This window comes from Micromys minutus (genome assembly GCF_963924665.1).
Source record: "Micromys minutus genome assembly, chromosome: X".
NCBI classification, from domain to species: domain Eukaryota; kingdom Metazoa; phylum Chordata; class Mammalia; order Rodentia; family Muridae; genus Micromys; species Micromys minutus.
In genome coordinates, this window is record NC_137970.1 from 125,998,267 (window position 1) to 126,017,402 (window position 19,136).

Genomic DNA, 19,136 nt, shown 5'->3' on the forward strand with positions numbered 1-19,136 from the left:
GAAAACCCGAACCTGAGACCAGGAGGCGCAGGACTGTCTTCCTCCCTGCTCTGGGCCTGTGTGGCCCAGGGGGTGTAGCCTGTGAGAACCCCAACTCCACCACACAGGTAGTCACACTGGCATTTGTCCAAGTTGCAGGTTTAGCTTCCTCTCTACCTATAAGTATGCATCCAGCGTGCACCTGAAATGACTATTCATGCAAATGAAGTATCCCCAGCACCTCAGCCTATGATGTACAGTGAGGCCCCCAAACCCTTACCCACTCCCCAGGGTCTATATAGCCCTGGTTAGCCCCAACAAAGGAGAACTGTTCCTGTGAAAATGGTCTGAGAGAATGCTCTTTGTCCCCAGCATTCACACCTGCCGACCAGGGTTCTGCTGAAGCCACCTGGTCCAGCTAGGTAGGCTTCATTCTTCCCAGTCCGGCCCAGTGCACAGCACCTGAACACCCCGAGGGCAGAAACAATCCAGGAAGGCAACAGACTGGCCATTTGTGTAGGTGTATGATGGGCCCTGAAGGCACACGTGCAAGCATGCCTGGTCCACCAGGCCTCCATAAGGGGGTGAGAGATTCAGTCATGTATTTCTGCTCCAACTAAAAGATTTAAGGCTGTGTGTCTGCTTCCTCCTCTTCCCTTCTTTCCACAGAGTTCCTTCTGTTATTCCTTTTGTTACATAACATACTTGCAGGTAAGCCTTCTTGGATTCATGAAATGCTTGCACATCCAATCATCCCTCATTCCGTATTCTCCCATGTTTCTCTATTTCTGTTTCACATTCTCACTTAAGAAAAGGCTGGCAAGTTCAACCTCAGCTGATAAGGAACAGCCAAGCACCTCCTTCGGAGGAAGAGAAGAAGCCATCTAGGCTATGTGCTCCCCACAACTCACAAGACTCAACTTCCCCCCACCTATCTGACTGCTTTCAGTCCTTGGCTTTCCTTTCCCTTTTTATGAGATACATACCAGGATTATTCTTTCTGTTCCAAACAGTGGGCCCCTGTTGCTGTGACTTTGAGGTGCTGGCCCACCTCCACCTTCAAGGTACCCATGACATTGAACACACATTCATTCTTGTGTTAGGTAGATCTCTCCAGCCACAAGCTCTCTTAATGGGCTATTTTTCTGATGGCTATGTCCTCAGCTTACTGAGGCCGGGGAAGGTACTTGGCCACAGTGCTTTCACAATTCCTCAGCTGGGCAGGTGACTCTGGGATCAGGAAAATGTGACTGGCCCTGGCCCCGGCCCCTATAGCTGGTGTGAGACATGAGGTGAACAGCAGGAGAAACCGCACCTGACTTCTATCATACACCATTCTCAGGCTGGTCCCTGGCTCAACTACTGTCCCATTTTCTTGGCCCCAACAAGCTTCAGGTCCTGGCAGACTGGACATCTGCCCCATAGTAGCCTAGCCCAGGGCTACCTACATCCAGTTAGCCAATTAGGTGATCTAACATAGTCATACTCCACTGCAAGCCTCCTTCCCTCCCTTGCAGTGAGCATCAATAGCTAGTTACACTCTGCCTGACTGGGTGTACTTTTCTGATTGCCCGGAGAGGTGTGAATGAGCAATATGGGGAGCTTGCCGCTGAGGTGGGCCAGCAGGCCTGCGGTCCTGACATTGTCCTAGAGTAGCCATGAGATTGGGGAAGGGGAATGAGCATGGGGGTCCATTAGGTGTAAATTAGTAGGACCCACAATAATCCTGGTGCAAGATCCAGGTTCATGTGAATGTGTAGCTCCTGGATATCACCCAAGAGGCTTGGGGTAGACACCCATAACTAGATACGCTCTACCGGACTGGGTGTATCTTTCTGATTGCCTGGAGAGGTATGAATGAGCAATATGGGGAGCTTGCCACTGAGGTGGGCTCAGCAGGCCTGCGGTCCTGACATTGTGTCTCTCCTGCTTAAGCACTAGCCTGAGGTGGCTCCAGCATGGGGATCCATCAGGTGTACATGAGCCAGTAGGACCCACAATAAGCATGGTGAAACTTGGGGGTCCATGTGAATGGGAGCTGAGAGGTCAGTGTGGCCCCCTCTTCCTTCTGGCCCCCTGTAGTTAATGAAAGGTTTGGATCCATCCTGGCCACTGTGACCCATCGCTAAAACCTGGGCACAGGATCCCCCAGTATGCATTTTTCCTGCCTTGCCATGGTCACCGCACTGCCCTACTCAGAATCTTCCTCCTCAGAAAGGGAATATATGCAACCAGTCCCTGTCTATCCCAAGAGTGTATCTCTCTGACTGGTTGGAAGTGGGGATATCAGAGGATATTCTAGCACCTGGGCATTCTTCCGATGGGCCTAGCACATGGCCACGTGGGTGTACATACATACATATTAGGCATGTATGACGGAGACAAGCAATGGAGGCTTATGTGTGAGCCAGACCAGAGAGGTGAGGACACATGAGAGGCAGACCAGATGCATGTGTGAGGGGAGCCCCGCAGGTGCCCACAAGGGAGGCTCTACAGCATGTGCTTGCATGCATGAAGCAGGGAACGACGGGCCCCATCAAGTAGGCCTTGTGCAGGCAATCCGAGGCTTGGCGATGAGAGATTAAAGCAGTAGTTCCCCACCTTTGAAATACAGTTCTTCAGGTGTGGCGACCCCCACTCATAACATTATTTCATTGCTACTTCATAACTGTAAGTACCCTACTGGAAGGAATAGTAATGCCAATCTCTGTACTTACCAATGGGCCTTCTGATCTCCATTGGCTCACTGCCACTCTCAAAAGGTGCCATCTCCAGTTTGATCTCCCTAGTCCGGGTACCAATATCAGTGGTACCAAGTCTCGTTCCTAACCCTCCCTGGCTGGCTCCCAGAAGCACATTCAAGGCAAAGACTGTAACCAGTTCTCTTTCTCCAATTAGATTGAGTCTTCTCTAGCATACCAAAGACCTCGGAGCCCCGATGATACAGGAGTCGAGGCATCGGCTGAACTAAGACACAAAACCCCTTGGTGTGATTCAGGGCCTGTAGATGTACACAAGGGGTCAATCCTGAAGAGCAAGCCCACCAGGTATCCTCAGGGTGAATCAAATACACATCCGGTCTACCATACTCATGAGTAGAGTTATAAAGAAACACGTCCCCTAGGAGGACAGTGCCTAGTCCTTGCCCTGACACTTGTTGCAAGGTGAGAGTGTGTTGGACCTCCAACGGAAGCCCTCATCTGTCTTCTGTGACCCGAGGCAGCTATTCTCTCAGAATATGGGGGAACTGCAATATAGCAGAGCCAACAAGAGGTGGGAAGGGGAGGCTTGGTTGAGTTTGGAACTAGGAAAAGACTTTTCAGTAAGGTTTAGAAGCGGGTGCACATTGCCCTGGGGATCCTGATTAGAGAACTAATTCTCTATTATCAAAGCCATGCTGGTTACTGCAGTAACCCCAGTCACTACCTTGGGCCACACCTTAAGGCTTGGCATAGTGTGTCGAGAGGCCGGAAATGCTGGGACTGAAACAGAGTTAGGCCCGATGGAGGTGGTCAAGGCCTCAATCCGCAAGTGGACAGTGCACAGAAGCCCATTATCATAGCCTAACTGATATAGCCTTAGTCTCTAGGAGTTTCTCTTTTCTCGAGTACGTGTTCCTTTTCCTGCTTCAGTTAATCAGATGGAGAGGGGGTTGTAGGAGAAATTACAGCAATGCCCTTCTCCTACTCAGCTACCACTTCCCCGGGTGATGTCACGGAAGGTGACCAGAACCCCAAAAGACCCGGAGGCCCTACTGGTCCGTGGACTCATGTAACAGCCTCTGCGTGTTATTCCCCCACACCACCACTTGTGGAATTCCTTCTTACAGTAATTAAATACCATGAGGAGTGGGAAGCAGGCTCGCAACTCCACGCACTACAAAAGTAGCCATCAGTTTCTGCTCACTTATGGGCCCATGCCCTAGTCTGCTCATTTCTGGGGCACACATAGCCCAGGTTCACTCCTTAGCTGAGGGTACCCACACCCTTATCCTCATCCTCCCAGACCACCCCGGGGACAGGGCTTCAGGAATCATGTGTGTACACCCTTGCATTCTGCTAGTTCTTCTCCCAGTTCCTGAGTTGGAATATCCCACGTGTCCAAACTGGCAGCTAATAAACACAAATCTGGGGTTAAAGTGGACCACCAGGAGTAAGGGTGTGCGTGCTTCATTACATGTGGACCACACCTGTAGCTGATAGGGCCTGCCATGTAAGTCTAGCAGGGGAATGGGGGTTGCTCAAATTCTCGAGATGTCCAACCACAGACAAACTAGTAGTCAGTTCATAGTTTTGGGGGTATCTTGAGTTTTAGGGGGTTGTAGGTCTTTTTGATTTTCCAACTGGAGATGTCAGACGGCTCAGGTCTGGAGCAGGTTTCACATGGGAGGTGTGTCCAGGCTGCGATCCCGTCCACCTCGAATGCTGTTGATGTAATCAGCAAAACCAGGTACGGTCCCTTCCAGGGTGGTTTGAGGGTCAGGGTCTGATGGCGTCTCCTGTAGACCGAGCCTCCGATTTGGAAAGGGTGAACAGTCTCCGGGCAGCTGGAACATAGGCCACGGCCAACTGAGCCCAGACTTCTCTTTGAATTGTCTGCAGAGCCTTAGGTCTGACACATAAACCACTATCATTATGGCAAGTCAATTCAAGAACATCCCTCAATAGGGTAAGAGGAGTAGGGGTCCCATGTAGTATCTCAAAGGGGGTCAAGTTGAAGTGGGAGGGGTGTTCCTAACCTTAAAAGGGGATGAAGGAAGGAGATCCACTCAGTCTGCACCAGTCTCCAAGGTCATTTGAGTTTAAGGTCTCTTAGAGTTTTACTCCATTTTTTTCCCACCTGCCCTGAACTTTGGGGAAGGTATGCACAATGAAGTTTCTAATTGGTCACCAAGAAATGAGCTAATGTCCAACTTACCTGGGAAACAAAAGCTGGCCCATTGTCTTATCCAATTACCTCCGGGGTGCCAAACCTAGGGAAGATCTCTTCTAGAATCTTCCCTGCTACCACCGCCGCCGCCGTTCCTCTCTTTGTGGGGAGGTTTTCACCCATCCAGAAAAGGTATCTATAAAGACTAATAGATATTTATATCCATATGTTCCTGGATTAATCTCAGTAAAGTTTACTTCCCAGTAAAGCCCGGGTATGTCCGCCCTCGGCCTTTTTCCTTTTTCTACCTTAGTTCTCCATGCATTCACCTTCTGACACGGCACACAGTTATCTACTACTTGCCCACTAGATGCCTCAAATCTGGCACAAAAGAATTTGACCACAAGGTGGTCCTCAGAAGTTTGTCGACCTCTAGATGAGTCCATCGATGCATTTGCTTCAAGTCCAGGACTGTGTACCAGGTTCTGGATGGGGGCAATGAGCTCAACAGGATATAGGATTTAGGTAAGTGAGGTGGAGATCGGCCACCCATTTGTTTACCTCTCCGAGATCTTGAACTGGCAGGCAGTCATTGGTTCCAGGTTTCCGAACCTGTAGGAGAAGTGTGTTCCAGTCTGACTGGCACTTACACAGAACCCTGAGTTGGAGTACCCAGATGATGTGTGGCATGATCCCGTCTCGTGCATCCTTTGACATGGTGTACTGACGCACCCCTATTGGGCTTACCTGGGCTTTCAGTTCTAGATGGACAGGGACGGGAGGGGGTTGGTTCTTAGCCCCGCCTTTCCTGCAGTACCCCCCCCCCCCCGCTTCTGGATAAGTCTGCAGCCACCAGTCCATTTTATCCGAGGCAGGTAAGATACTCATTGATACTCATGCTCCAAGTGAAAGGTTAGGACCTGTACGGGCTCTGCTTTTGACTCTCTAACCTGTGGTCCATCAGGGTGGAAGTGAATCTGTGCTCCCATCTTAGTCAGGAGGCTTCTCCCCAACAAGGGGCAGGGGCAGTCTGGCATTACTATGAGTGAGTGGGATGCCTGGCCCGCTCTGAGATTCACAGATCCTCGGGTAGTCCATGAATCAATGTTTGGTGCGGGGAGCCCCTTGAACCCAAGGCTTTTTGTTTGACATGGGTCCTTCTGTTGTTAGCAGGGCAGAGCATTGAGCCCCTACAGTATCTACAAGGAACTGGATAGGTTTCCCCTCCACTTTCAAGGTTATCCGGGACTCAGGGAGTGGTTCTGAACCCCATCCTTCCTAGATCCTGTCTTCTCGTATGGTAAGAACTTTGAGGCCACGGGTCCAGGGGTCCCTTGTTGGGGTCCCCTTTTCTTATTGTTGGGACAGTCCCTGGCCCAGTGGCCTTTCTCTTTACAGTAAGCACATTGCACATTGATCCTTGTCGAGAGGCTCCTTCCTAGTGCCAGACTTGGTTCCTGATTCCCTGTCCCTCACCACTGTGGCCAGGACCCTCTGTAAATTCCTTTCCTGCCCATTCTTACTCCCTCCCTCCCTCCTCCCCCCTCTCACCCTCGATGCCTCTCCCCCACTCCCCCTCTCTCTCATCTTCTTCCTTTCCCTTTCCATGCTCTGTCTCCTCCTCTGTCGACAGAAATTATGGCAAAGTTTCTCAACAACCTGCACTAAATCCCACAACGACTTATCCCATCGTCTCTCTAGCCTCTGAAGCTTTTATCTGACACCTATACACTGGTGTATAAAGGTCCTAGTCACAGTAGCTTTGTGCTCCGTGCTGCTTGGCTCATGGGGTGCATATTGGCAGGATGCCTCTATGAGCTACTCTAGAAAGGCTGAGGGCGACTCATCCGGTCCCTGCTTAACCTCTCGAACCTTTGTCAAATTGGTGGTTCATCCTGAAACCCTCGTGATACCTGCCAATGGAGCCTGGTGATAGACTTGCCTGTGCTCCCTACCTTCAGGAGAGTTGTAGTCCAGGCTGGTTTTGAAGAGGGAATCCCTGGTCTAAGTCAGCAGGGTTCTGAGTGGGAGTCCCTTTTGCCCCAGGGATGTTCTTTCTGGCCTCTAGAATAATAAACTGGTAAAGAGAGAATCTGCAAAAGTTGCTGGCAATCATCCCAGGCAGGCTGATGTGTGAACAAAACAGAATCTAAAAGGCCAGTGAGCCCCCTAGGATTATCAGGAAAAGGGGTATCTAATAGAAAGAGGTGAGAGGAGGAGGAGTCCTGCAGAATCTCCTAAACAGTGTGGGGTCCTGCAAAGCAAGGATCTGTGTTGAAGGGGAAGGCCAAAAGGGCTGGACCCATGGAGGAGGGTCCGACACCAGATTCTCCCAGAGCAGGAGAATGTAAAGAATTTTCAAGGAGAGCCCTAGAAAATGCTCTGGTAAACACCCACCCAAAACACTGGAACCACAAATGGTGACACAGACACATGCTGATAAAACCAAAGCTAAGGACAGGTAGCTTTCAACCAGTGTTGAAGACAGCATCAAAATGAGTCTGGGTGTGTCTGGGAAATGCCACAGCACCACAACTCGCTCAGACCGGACACATTAGGCTCTGGCTCTACTGTGGGAATCGTGTTAACAGTTTAACACATCTGAGCACCCGAACGTGCTTGTTCAGCATGTTTCAGTGGCCTGTTGAGTTCATGTTCCAGTTGCAGTGGAACTGGCTCTGTGACCTCATGAATAAATGAAAGCATGCACATGAAACGGGTCTCATCTTTATTCCCCTGAAATAAGTAAGGTAACATTCACTTTGGGGAAGTGACAGAGAACCATCCACAAAATCAAATGACATTTGCTTCCAAAATGTAATTGCCACTACTGGGCAGAATGTATCTATCCCCCTTGCATTCATGGGCCTGGACATCATGCACTTAACTGTTGCTACTCATAGAACTGCTGGGGCTTCACTTAATGGTTAACAGAGTCTCAGTCTCAGTTGTAACAAACAAAGTAAAGAGAAAGGAGCTGCACCGACTGCTAATAGTGTCTTCTTAGCATGCCCAATGATCCCTTCCCTGTTCATCGCAGGTGTGAGCCTCAGATGGCGTCCTCAGAAATCAGGGACTGAACGTATGTTTCAAGGACGGATACATCTTGCTCTTGCTGTTTGAAAAATGGAGATTTAGAGAATCTTCATCACGTTTCTGATAATAGGAAGCCGGCTAATAGGAGGCACACAGCGATACAGACACAGGACTTACAGTTTCCATGATAACTCTGTCCTGCACCTTGGAGATTTCCTTCTCCACTTTAGTTTTCTGACCGCCAATAAAGGTTTTGCCATGTTTACTCAAGTCCTTGGCTTTCTGAAACAGACAACAACAAAAGAAGGTACTGGATCCTGAAGCCCTGACTTGACACCTCACGTCATCTGATTAAAAAAGTACTGACTTTGCCTATCCAAATGATCCTTGTTACAAATTAAAGTAAGAACAGTGGCTACTCCGGTGCATCTAGATAAACTCTCCTCATAAAGTTGCAGTGCCACAGTTGAGCTCAGTACCACTGTGAGAAGAGAACAGCTAAGGCACTTATCTCAGAAAAAGGATGGATGAGAAGGTAAAGGCCACCGAGACCAAACAAGGAATAAGAGGCCCAGGCATGTAATGGAGACCCCCGGGGTTTCCCAGGGGAAGGAGCCATTTGTTCACCGTGTCCATGGAATGTAATTTTCACAGAGAAGACACAGCATGCAACTGCAGGCCCCTTTAAGCTAAGTAAAGCTGAAGTGAGGACTCCTGATCCCCTCTGATCATCTCTCAAAGAACACTGCAGTGGTGGATACAGAGGAGGAAGGACTAACCATGTCACCTTCTGTCCATAGACTACAAAACGGCTCTCCAGTCTCTGCCCTATTCCCAGGGGAGCTTAAGGGCACAGGACTTGTATGCTGGCTGAAAATGGGTGTGGAAGGGGAACCTGCTGGCTCTGTTACTGAAGAGGACACACATGGCGACTTCCAGTGGTGAAAACATAGGATTTCCATAGGGAAGGCAAGGCACAGGGCTCTATCTGGGCCAAGAGCAGAAGCAAAGCACGGGCAGGGACCAGGAGACACTTCAGGGGAAGCTGGTACACGGGGAGGAGGGAAGACAGGACAGAGGCACCCAGTGGAACTTTGGAGGAGGGGTGTTTGCAGAGGACACAGGAAAGAGGGAGAATTAAGAAGGAAGGCCACTGGGAAATATGGAAGAGGAAAAGGCCCCATTTCTGGACAACAGCTCTCCAGAGCCGGGGTCTAGGGAAGTACAGAAGACTGAGAGAAACAGCAGAGGGGCATCAAGAGAGCCAGTCTCCACTCAGCAGCTCCCATGCTAAAACTAAACTAAACTAAAGATCATCAGTTTCCCGGGGTAAACAAAACCTAGCCTTGTCCCCACGTTTAAGCAGAATATTCCAAGAAGAAGGTGACTGCCGATTTCAAAGCCAATTACTTTTCCCACAGATTGAGAAAGGACCATTCTGTCTCCTGCTTTTACAGACACACGGTGAGACATAAGGATGTGTTCTGTTCACATGTGCAATCTCTCAGACCTTCAAAACATTGTCACACATATCCTTAGCGTCTTCAAGCTTGGTTTTGTGATCCTCTATAGCCGTCTGTAAAATCTTCAGTTGCTGCTGAGTTAAAAACTGAAATAGAGGAAATCCATGGTAAAATGACGGTAAAACTGGACATCCAACCCTGCTGCTTACAATAACTGCGTCCCAAGCTGTTTTGTGGGTTCTATCATTCGTGATCGAGGTTCAAGTCATGACCCTCAATGCCAAAAACAACATGACAATGTCTGATCGGTCACAGGGTGAGACATTCTGTCGTAAATGGGCAAAGTTCCAATGAAATAGCTACTCATTTTGAAATTTAAATGAGATCCATCTAATCTGTAGATTCCTACCCAGCAAAACAGAGGACAAAGCTTCTATTGTGGCTCCTGTTTTATGAAGTATTAATTTTTTTTGTCAAGCTCAATGCACACAGAGATTAGCTTCCAAGGGAACACTTCTTTCCAATGGAGTTTTTCACCTAAAACTTCCTTATCTGTCAGTGACTCCCCACATTGTGACACCCCGAGAAATACATTCTCAACATGGAATTAGAGAGAAGACGATTAACAACGATATATCAGCTCCAGCTGTGAGCATTCCACAAGAATCAATTGCAAAAGCTGAAACCACTCAATACACAGGTCTACAAGGTCCACAGTCTGATTTCTCCCACATCTGCTCTCCCAACTTTGGAACTTAGAATCTCCAGGCGGAGCTGCTCCATCCTTCCCCAGGAAGAAAGAGTCCCAGAGACAGCAGTGAGTCCACTACCTGCCCCTAAAACCCCATTCTCATCTCCAGGTTAACCATGACTCGGTCACCATCACCGTTCCATCACTGCATGGAGACCTTTCCCTCTTCTCCTCTGGGACAGGGCTGGTCTGAACTCCAACCATGGACAGCTAAGGCCCCACCTGCTCCGCCACAGCCACAGGGACTGCTCTCATTCTGCATCCCTGATCACTGTGTCAGAAGGCTACTTGGGGCCCTCCCACTGTTTGCCATCTGCACCTTGTGGATCCTGAAGTGTCCCCCCTCAGGACACAATCCCATACCTTCCCCTGCACTCTGCAGACAGTAAGGACCTGCTCATCCCCTGACAGATACGCCCACCATGCTGGCTCCTAAACCCCCTTACCCTTGTCATCTCTGCACAGGAGGGAAGAAGAACAAACCAGGGAGGATGGCCCAATTCTCTTCACTGCATCAACCACCCTCCTTGTCTCCCTGAGCTCAAGTCCTGTCCCTTCCCTGTGGGCCTGCTGCAGGCAACCCTGACACTAGAGAAATGGCATGGCAGTTTCAGCAGATCTGTTCCAAGCTGAGCAAACCACTCACACTGAGGTGTTCTTCTTGGTCCTTTGTGCTGCCCACCTCATCCAGCCACTTCTGGTACAGGGACCCAAACGTTTCGCAGTATATGGACTTAAGCTCCTGCCTGTGAAACAACACAGTTCTGATTACAGAGCATGGTCACACTGGGTGGGGGCAAGCCACTGTCACACACTCATCATTGTGAAACAGGAGCTAGAAACAAAAGACAAACAGGGAAAGAGTTGCTTTCTCATGGGAAGTGAAATGTGACACTCACTCCAGAAGAATTAAACTGCTAAGAGAGACATCATTTCACATGTCTTCCCTCTCAAACCATGAGGATGCATTAGTGTATACTTCTCCCAAGATTGCATTTCTGGCTTAAAAGTAGACTCAGCTTCCCTTCCCCTTACAGAGTAACCTATAAATCCCGAGAGCCTAAGACCATATCCTGAAAGCAACATATCCTATGGGTAGTTTACAGACAGCCAGAGCACACAGAGCCCTTTGCCCAAGTGGTACTTACAAAGGAGAGCTCTGGTGATACCTCCTGAGAGGTACAGTTTTGTAGACCACAGAGGACTGGCTTGCCCTACTAGATGTTACCTGTACTGTTATCTGAGAGGGGAGGGATGGCAGTCTTGCACCCAACACATCTCGGTTCCCATTGTTTATGCATAGGACCAGGTCATAGAGAAAAAGGCAGTGCTCCGCAAAACCCATCATGGATTTGACTCTGTGTACCATCGAGGGGGCAGACAGGAGAGACTTGGCTAGAGTGAAGGCTTCACAGATCTCCTTTATGGAAGATGGTCACATCATGTTACCTTGACTGCTCCCGAGCTTTCAAAATACCCTGGAGGTTTTCATTCAGGATTCTGAAAGACTCATTCACATCCTCTTTAAACTGCTTCCTCTTTTCCTTAAGAAAGCTGGTGACATCTCCTGTGAGAGAAAGGAAAGGGCATCACCTTACATCAAATATCCAGAGGAAGAAATGCTTTTTCATCCCAGACACACCACCTACAGGGTAATATGAATAACTATGGGCCTGTTGTCTCTTCTAGCCTAGGCTGGTCTCAAACTTGATACATAAATGAGGCCATCCTCAAGTTCCTTTTTCCCTCTCTACTTCCTAAGTGCTAGCAATACAGGCGTGGGGCATGGAGCCTGACTAAAGAATGCCGTGGACAAACAATTTTCTCAACACTTCAAAACCCCAGCTCTTATTGTGTAGCAGAAAGAACAATGCTGTCAGACTTCCCTGCTTGTGTGAACTGACTCTACATGCTAAGAATTGACTGTGGCTCTCTGGTAATGTTGTCTTGGTCTGCCTATACAAAGAATATAGCCTGACTTGGTCGGAGGGACATGTTGTACACTGTGGTTGTTACCTTGGATGACAGAAAACAAGCTGGTGTGGCATGCACTTGCTTTTCTTCCCGGTGCTGCCTTGGGAGTTCCCTGACAGGCTCCTAAGCGTCTACAGACTAAAGGCTATTTTTACAAGCTCTCCTTTGACAGGGGTTCATGGTGGAGAGCAACTTTGGAAAGCCAGAAGCAGGATTTAATTCACAAGTTGGAAAACGGCTGTTGCAATCTCAGGCATTGCTCCTGCAGTAAGTTAAAGAGCAGAGATTTATCTGCTTTCCCATCACCTCTAGTGACACTCTTCAGAGATGCAGTAAGCAGGGAGCAGGAAGCAGGAAGCTCTCCTCACAGCCCAGGTGACAGCTCCATTTCCCCTGATTACAGTAGTGTCTTAAAAGGTAAGGTAAAGGTAACCCCTGAAGGCCAATGGACAACTTATTCTTTGGCAACATCCTGTGAGTCACAGAACTGTTCCAGAGTTCTGTTGTCTCTCAGGGACCACACTCTCAACCTGTGTAAGTCAGAGGGTTGGAGAGAAAGCTCTGGGACTACAAGACCTGCTGGAACCCACCTTCGTATTCCTGCATCCTCTTCTGAATAGGCTCTCTGTGGGAAAAATGACACAGCATCCTTAATTGAGGACAAGCATCCTAAGTGTGCATTGAAGGAAAAAAACAGAGGCTTTGCCAAGGCTAGAGCTTCTGTGGGGGTAAAGTCGGGTTTTCCTCTCTTTGGGTCATTACTTTTATTCCTTCATCCTTGTTTTAGTACTGAACCAAAGAGTCCTCTGCAGATACATATGGGCACATGGCTCAGGGTTACTTCCTGGAGCACAAGTGACTGAAAGCCTATACCGTATCCTCAGACATCCCACCCCAGGCTGGGCTTGGGAGGCTCAGGAAAACTGCGCCCCAGGTGTTCCCTGCCCAAATGCAGGCAGCTGCACAGAAGTATCTCCTCTCCTCAAGCGGTGGCTTTGTGTCTGTTGTGTTCTGGCAGCATAGGGGATTGTATACTAAATGTTTACTGAAATCCATTCCTGGTGCACCGGAGGCTTTCACAAAGGTGTACTCACCATGTGTCGAGCACTCTCCAGCCATATTCACTCTCCTCCTTCCTCAAGTCCCTCCTGCCAATCCTCCTACATCACCCAGACAGTGTCTCTTCAACTTTCATGCCAGGTGGCCATGTGCAACCTCCAGAGTCTGCCTCTCACCACTTCCCCTCAGCCCCTGCAAACCTTCCCCTCACCTGGGTAATGCTGGCCTCTTCCCGGCCTCCCCTCTGGGTTCAGGTTATATCATTTGATGGACATATTTGTAATCCAGGAACCCCAGAGGAGAGAACCCAGGTAGAAGTAGACTCTTTGAGGCTGGCTTATTTCACATAACACCACATTCCCCACTTACATCCATTTTCTGGCAAGGGAACATTTTGCTTTGTATACCTGCAGGCAACCACACTGAAACTACCTCGTGGGGAAGGCCAACTAAACCTTGAAGACATCACCTGGCCTGTTGCATGTCTGATCTTGAGGAACGGCCGCCCATCTCACTGGTACCAACTGCTGGATTGTCTGCTGCGTCTAGAAGGAAGGAAAGATCTTTGCAAACGAAGCATACTATTCTCCTCATCACTCACTCCACAGTTGGTTGAGCCCATGTCCAACACAAAGGTTTGGAAGCAGTCTTCCAGGAACTCACGCCCCTCCCCTGCCCCACCAACACAGGAGAAACTCAGCCTGGCCCCAGTCGAGAGACAGCAGATGCACGTGTGCATACAAAACTTACAAGGAAATTCCCTGTGACCCTGGGCGTCTCCAGAGACATGCTGGCTAAGACCAATGTCTCTGTGAGCCTTGTATCTCTGCCATGCACTGGGAATGTCAGGTGGGGACCAAAACCCAGAGCATGCTTCAGGATAAGAGGTCAGACACTGAATCTGCATCCCTCTGTCCTCTGTGCCCTCCCTCCCAACCCACCCAGCCACAACACCATGGAAACCCCTTTTTAGTCTGAGACTGCCCCCATGCTGCATGTGCCAAGTAGTAGAGCGTACCCATGGTTGGGCCCCATAATCCCCATCAGTTATTACCAGGGTTGGCTGCTTCTGGGTTCCAGTCATCTGATGGCAGGGTCTTATCTACCCTCCTGCACTTGGCACTTTTCTTCATGGTCTTCTGTGCCTTGCTTGACATGGCTGGGACCCTCCTGGCTCAGACAGGACTCCTGAAACAACGGTGGGATGCACGGACAGTAAAGATGCTGAATTTTATGACTGTACATGAAAACAGGGACCAGGACACCACAGGCTGTGGCCATGTGAGCTGGGGCAAAGAGAAGGTGGGAGGGTGACATCGATGCCCTGCAAGGTCCAATCACATCCTGTCCCATCATTCTGGCTGGAAGCAGAGCTTTCTACAACCCAGTAGCCCTTGATCTAAGCTCTTTCTCCTGATTTTTTGTCACCAGGATAGGACAAGCTTGGCTAGACCCCAAGCCAAGTGATCCAACGTTGGTGTCTAGTCACAAGCACGAATCCAGCAATGGCCAGTGAGGTCACCAGAGCCGTGCCCTGGTTGAGCCCTGCTGTGGGGTCAGGTGAAATTCCTACCCGCTCTCAGTCTAGATGCTTCTGGAGAAACTCGGGGACCCAGGCCTCCAGGAGAGGCCCAAAGAATGCCCCAGAGGCAAATACAGAGATTCCCCAATACACTCACTCAAGATGACACGCAGCCTGTGGATATAGACAAGGATATGGAACCCGGGGATGTGAAGCATGCAGGCAGGCTCGTCTCTTCAGCAGAACAAATGTATACGCCCCCTTTCCACCCAGAACGCTGGGAGTGGATGTTGTTAGGAGCCTGGTGGTCTGTTCCACCTGTGGAGTCAGGTGACACCAGAATCCCCCGACTTTTTGGTTTATCTTGAACTCCCACCCCCTAGACCTTCATCCTTAGTTTTGTTTGCCAGTCAGTAGAGCCCTGTGAGACCCGTGGAACTGTGTCACCAGACAAAACCTGGGAAGGTTCAGCGCATACAGAAACCCTGCTATATACTCATATAGGAGAATGGGAGGTGATTCATCTGCTCCCGCCTGGTTTCTGTCCTGGAACATGTGACCACAAATCCCCCACCCCTTAAAATCTTGATCACCTAGTCACATAGCACAGAACACCCAGTTCTTCGTGCTAATGTGGTATCCAGATAGATGGGCCCCCAAGGGTTCAGCCAATAAGCTTCCCTTCACCAACATTCCTTCCTGCAAAGTGTATTTAACCTCTGGTCCACCCTGAGTGAATCACGTGCACCCATTTTCCATGATGAACAATGAATAAACAGTTTGGACAAGCAAAGACTGTCTCCTCAAGGACCACTGTGGGTAGAAGCCCTTGCCTCCTAAGTCTCCTGCAGAAGGCCCCTCCTCTGACCTTTGGACAAGAACACTGGCCCCTGAGCTAGGCCAAAGTTCCCCCTCCCCCCTGGCCCTGGGCTTATCACTGGCTTGTGCAGCCTCTCTTCTTTCCAGATCTAGCCAATTCCCAGTGGCGCCTGGATGACCAGGAGTTTGGGAACCCCTGCTTCACTGGCCTCTGCACTCCCTCTGTCTTACTCACCTGGGCCGGGCCCCATCTTAGGCTACATTCCTAGACCATCACCTGTTCCCGAGTCTGCCCGAGCAGCCCCAAGCAGTGTTCGCACACCCCAGCTGCGAGGTGGAAACCAGAACCCCTCTTTAGGGGAGAACCCTTCTTTACGGGAGACGTCAAAATGTACTTTATGGCCTGGTAACCTCGACACTATCTGCAGGACTGAAACCACACCAGATCCCAGGCCCCCAAGAAGCAGAATACATCCTCCTGGCAGATGTCACCTATACTTTGCAAAAGGCTTTCCATGCACTTAGGCCCGAGTTGTCGTTCTCCACAGGGAACCGGGGAACTCTTCTTTCCCCAAATTGCACTGTACTTAAATATGTCTAAAACAAACTGCCCGGGGTCAGACTCTAGTAGCTTGAACCTGCACTGGCTAACCAAGGAGAACTGAGGGTAGTACAAGCTACTGAGACATCACTTGTGGAAGTGTACTACTGTGTGTCCCTGATGTCTAGACTCAGCTAGGGAAATACACCTCCTACAATCCCCCCAAATCCCTCTTCCCCTCGAGGGTAATCACGGCTACTGAGAAGTCACTTGAAGACATGTACAACTGTGGGTCCAGGTATCTTGTCACTCAGCTCAATAATTAATTAAATAAAAATAAATAAACAAATAGAAATAAGCCTCCCAGCACCCCACCCCCAAACCCCTCATGCCCTAAAGTGTGGTCACAGCTTGTGAGATGTCACGTTCAGAAGTACATTCCTGCCACGGGATGCACAGGCACTAAGCAAGGGGGAAAGCCCCCAAAGGCGCGCCCAAAATGCACTCTTCCTCTCGAGGGTAGTCAAAGTTAAGGAGACATCCTTTCTGGAAGTGTTCCATTACAGGTCTCAGGACACCTTGTCACTCAGCTAGGGAAACCCTCCTCACAGCAGTCTCCCTCAGTGATTATAGTCACTTGCAGAAGTATACTACTGACGATTCCGGATATCTCACCACCCTAGGGAAATACAACCCCTAAGGTCCCCCAAAGCCCCTCTTACCCTCAAGGGTGGGCACGGCTATTGGACGTCACTTCCAGGAGGGGTTTACCTTGGGGCTCGAGATACCTCCTCTCCCAGCTAATGAACTATGCCTCCTCTAATACTCCAAAACCCTGCTTACACTCCAGAGGGGGCACAGCTACGGGACATCACTTCCTCAAGGCTCTCACCATGGGTCTCAGGAAACCTTGTAGCTCAGCTAGGGAAACACACCCCCTACGATCCCCCCAAAACCCTCTTATCCTCGAGGGTGGGCACGGCTACTGGACGTCACCTCCAGGAGGGTTTAGCGTGGGACTCGGGGCATCTTGTTGCTCAGCTGGGGAACTACACCTCCTGCAATCCCCGCAAACCCCTCTTAGCCTCCAGGGTGGTCACACTTCTTTGCCATCAGGTAAGGAAGGGTTTTACATTGGGTCTTATGATACCTTTTCGCTCTGCTAAGGAAACACAGCCCTTACAATCCCCAAGCCCTCTTACCCTGGAGACAAGGCTGAAATGTTGGACGTCAATCCCGGGAGGTTTTTAACCTTCGCTCTCTGGACACCTTGTCGCTCAGATGTGGAGTTACCCCTCCTACAGTTCCCCACGCCCCCACCCCTCCTACCCTCGAGAGTGGGCGCTGCTTGTGGACGTCACTTCCGATGGGTTTTTACCTTGGGTCTCGCGATACCTGGTCCCTCAGCTAGGGAAATAGGTAGCCCTCTGGCAACCCCACGAACCCCACTCACCTCGAGGGGGGCACGTCATTGGCTATCACTTCCGGAAGGGTTTTACCTTGGGTCTCGCGATACCTTGTTCCTCAGCTAGGCTCACACACCTGCCACAGTCCCCCAACACCCCCCTTACCCTCGAGAGTGTCCTGGGCCAGGGAGACGACACCTCCGAAAGGGTTTTACCTCATGCCTCAGCATGCCTTGTCGCTCACCTACGGAATTACACCTCCTACTGTCGCACCAACCCGCTCTTACCCTTCAGGGTGGTCACGGCTAGTGCGAAGTCACTTCCGGAAGTGCTGAGCCACAGTGGGAAACGTGTGCACATGCGTGACACGGGCCAACCTGGTTCCGGGCAGAGGCCCACCTGACAATCACACATGTGTGACATGGGGCTTGGGGTTGCTCGCTTGTCAACCACAACAACGGCAACAGAAATCGTTGTGTTAAGGTTTTCAGGGGACCTGAAGAACCCACACCACTTTCAAGGGGCCCTGCTGTAGACACACAGACACAGAGAACTTCTGCAGTACCCACGGACCCCAGAAAGATGCACGCAGAACGCCCCAAGTCTTTCCCCAAGCACGCCTGCTGCCCCGTTCACTCGGCTCAGTCCCTCAGACCCTCACAGGACCTTGTTACACAGTCCTCCTGGGGCCCACCTAGGTCGCCCGGTATGGAATTCGGGCACCAGACGTCACCTCACTGAGACGATCCTAATATCTGGTCGCTCACCTGCAAGAACACACCTCACCACGGCTGCCCGAAGCCCTGCTTCCCCCGGAGGGTGGTCAAAGCAGGTTGGCCCCCACTTTCAGAGAGTATTCCACCTCTGTGGAGAAGCGTGGGTGCATGCGTCGCTCCTGTCCAGTCCTTGTCCTTGGATAGGCTTGTTGGGGGTTCAGGAATCGCCACACAAACCTCGTGAACGCTGATCTCAGCTAAGTAAGAGTAGTTTATGGAGTGCACACCTCAGTGCTGGTCAGACCAGGGACATAACTCAGAACTGTCCGAAAGATGACAGCGGGTATATTTTTCTGTCAGCTTATAAAGGAAAAGAAAACAACAAAACCCACAATGAGTTCATGTGCAGGAAGTGCTGCCTGCTGGTCAGCTCTGACTCAAAAAATGCTAACAAATGACAGTTCATAATGACCTTTGATTTGATGGGTCCTATGGAGTAAAGCTGTGTGGAACTTCTTGCGATTGGCAGACTTCATACAGAACATTCAGAATATACAGAACATATCAGGCTATGAGGCCAGCATGTCCTTGCCCTGAGGCAAGTGGCTTCTCTGTGTCAATGCCTGGCAGGCATGTTAAAGCAACGATATGAAATAGCTGGTAAGCAAAAAACAAACTGGCTGTTCTGCGTGTGGGGGGATCAGACCATAACAGGCCCACCAGCAACCGTGCACGAGGGAACAGGAAACGGTGCCCTTGCGGCCTGGAAGGACCCAACGATTTGAGTAGGGCCAAGTGTCGAAGTGTGGACCTGGGTGAATGTCTCCCGTGCCCAAGGACTTCAGACAGGGCCATGTGGCAGATCCCTAGTCCTAGGACAGGCACATGTGCTGTCCTGCCCACCCTCCTCAGTCCCTGCTTCTTTGTATCAAAGCTTTCCCACACCACCCTTCCCGCCTCCTCCACTCCACTGTGGAGTTCAGATTCCAGACCTTCACCTC

General features: G+C 50.3%; 1 protein-coding gene across 1 annotated transcript; it reads right to left on the reverse strand.

Annotated features, from left to right (window-relative positions):
• Positions 1-4,357: 4,357 nt before the first annotated feature.
• Positions 4,358-14,288, reverse strand: LOC308415276 (X-linked lymphocyte-regulated protein 5C-like; the record flags this gene model as incomplete). The annotated part of the gene is made up of 9 exons (XM_080910265.1): positions 4,358-4,525; positions 5,410-5,460; positions 8,062-8,166; positions 9,395-9,493; positions 10,745-10,844; positions 11,548-11,665; positions 12,663-12,697; positions 13,601-13,676; positions 14,186-14,288. The coding sequence occupies 9 exons, from the start codon at positions 14,286-14,288 to the stop codon at positions 4,358-4,360; spliced, it is 855 nt and encodes a 284-aa protein (XP_080766391.1).
• Positions 14,289-19,136: the final 4,848 nt, after the last annotated feature.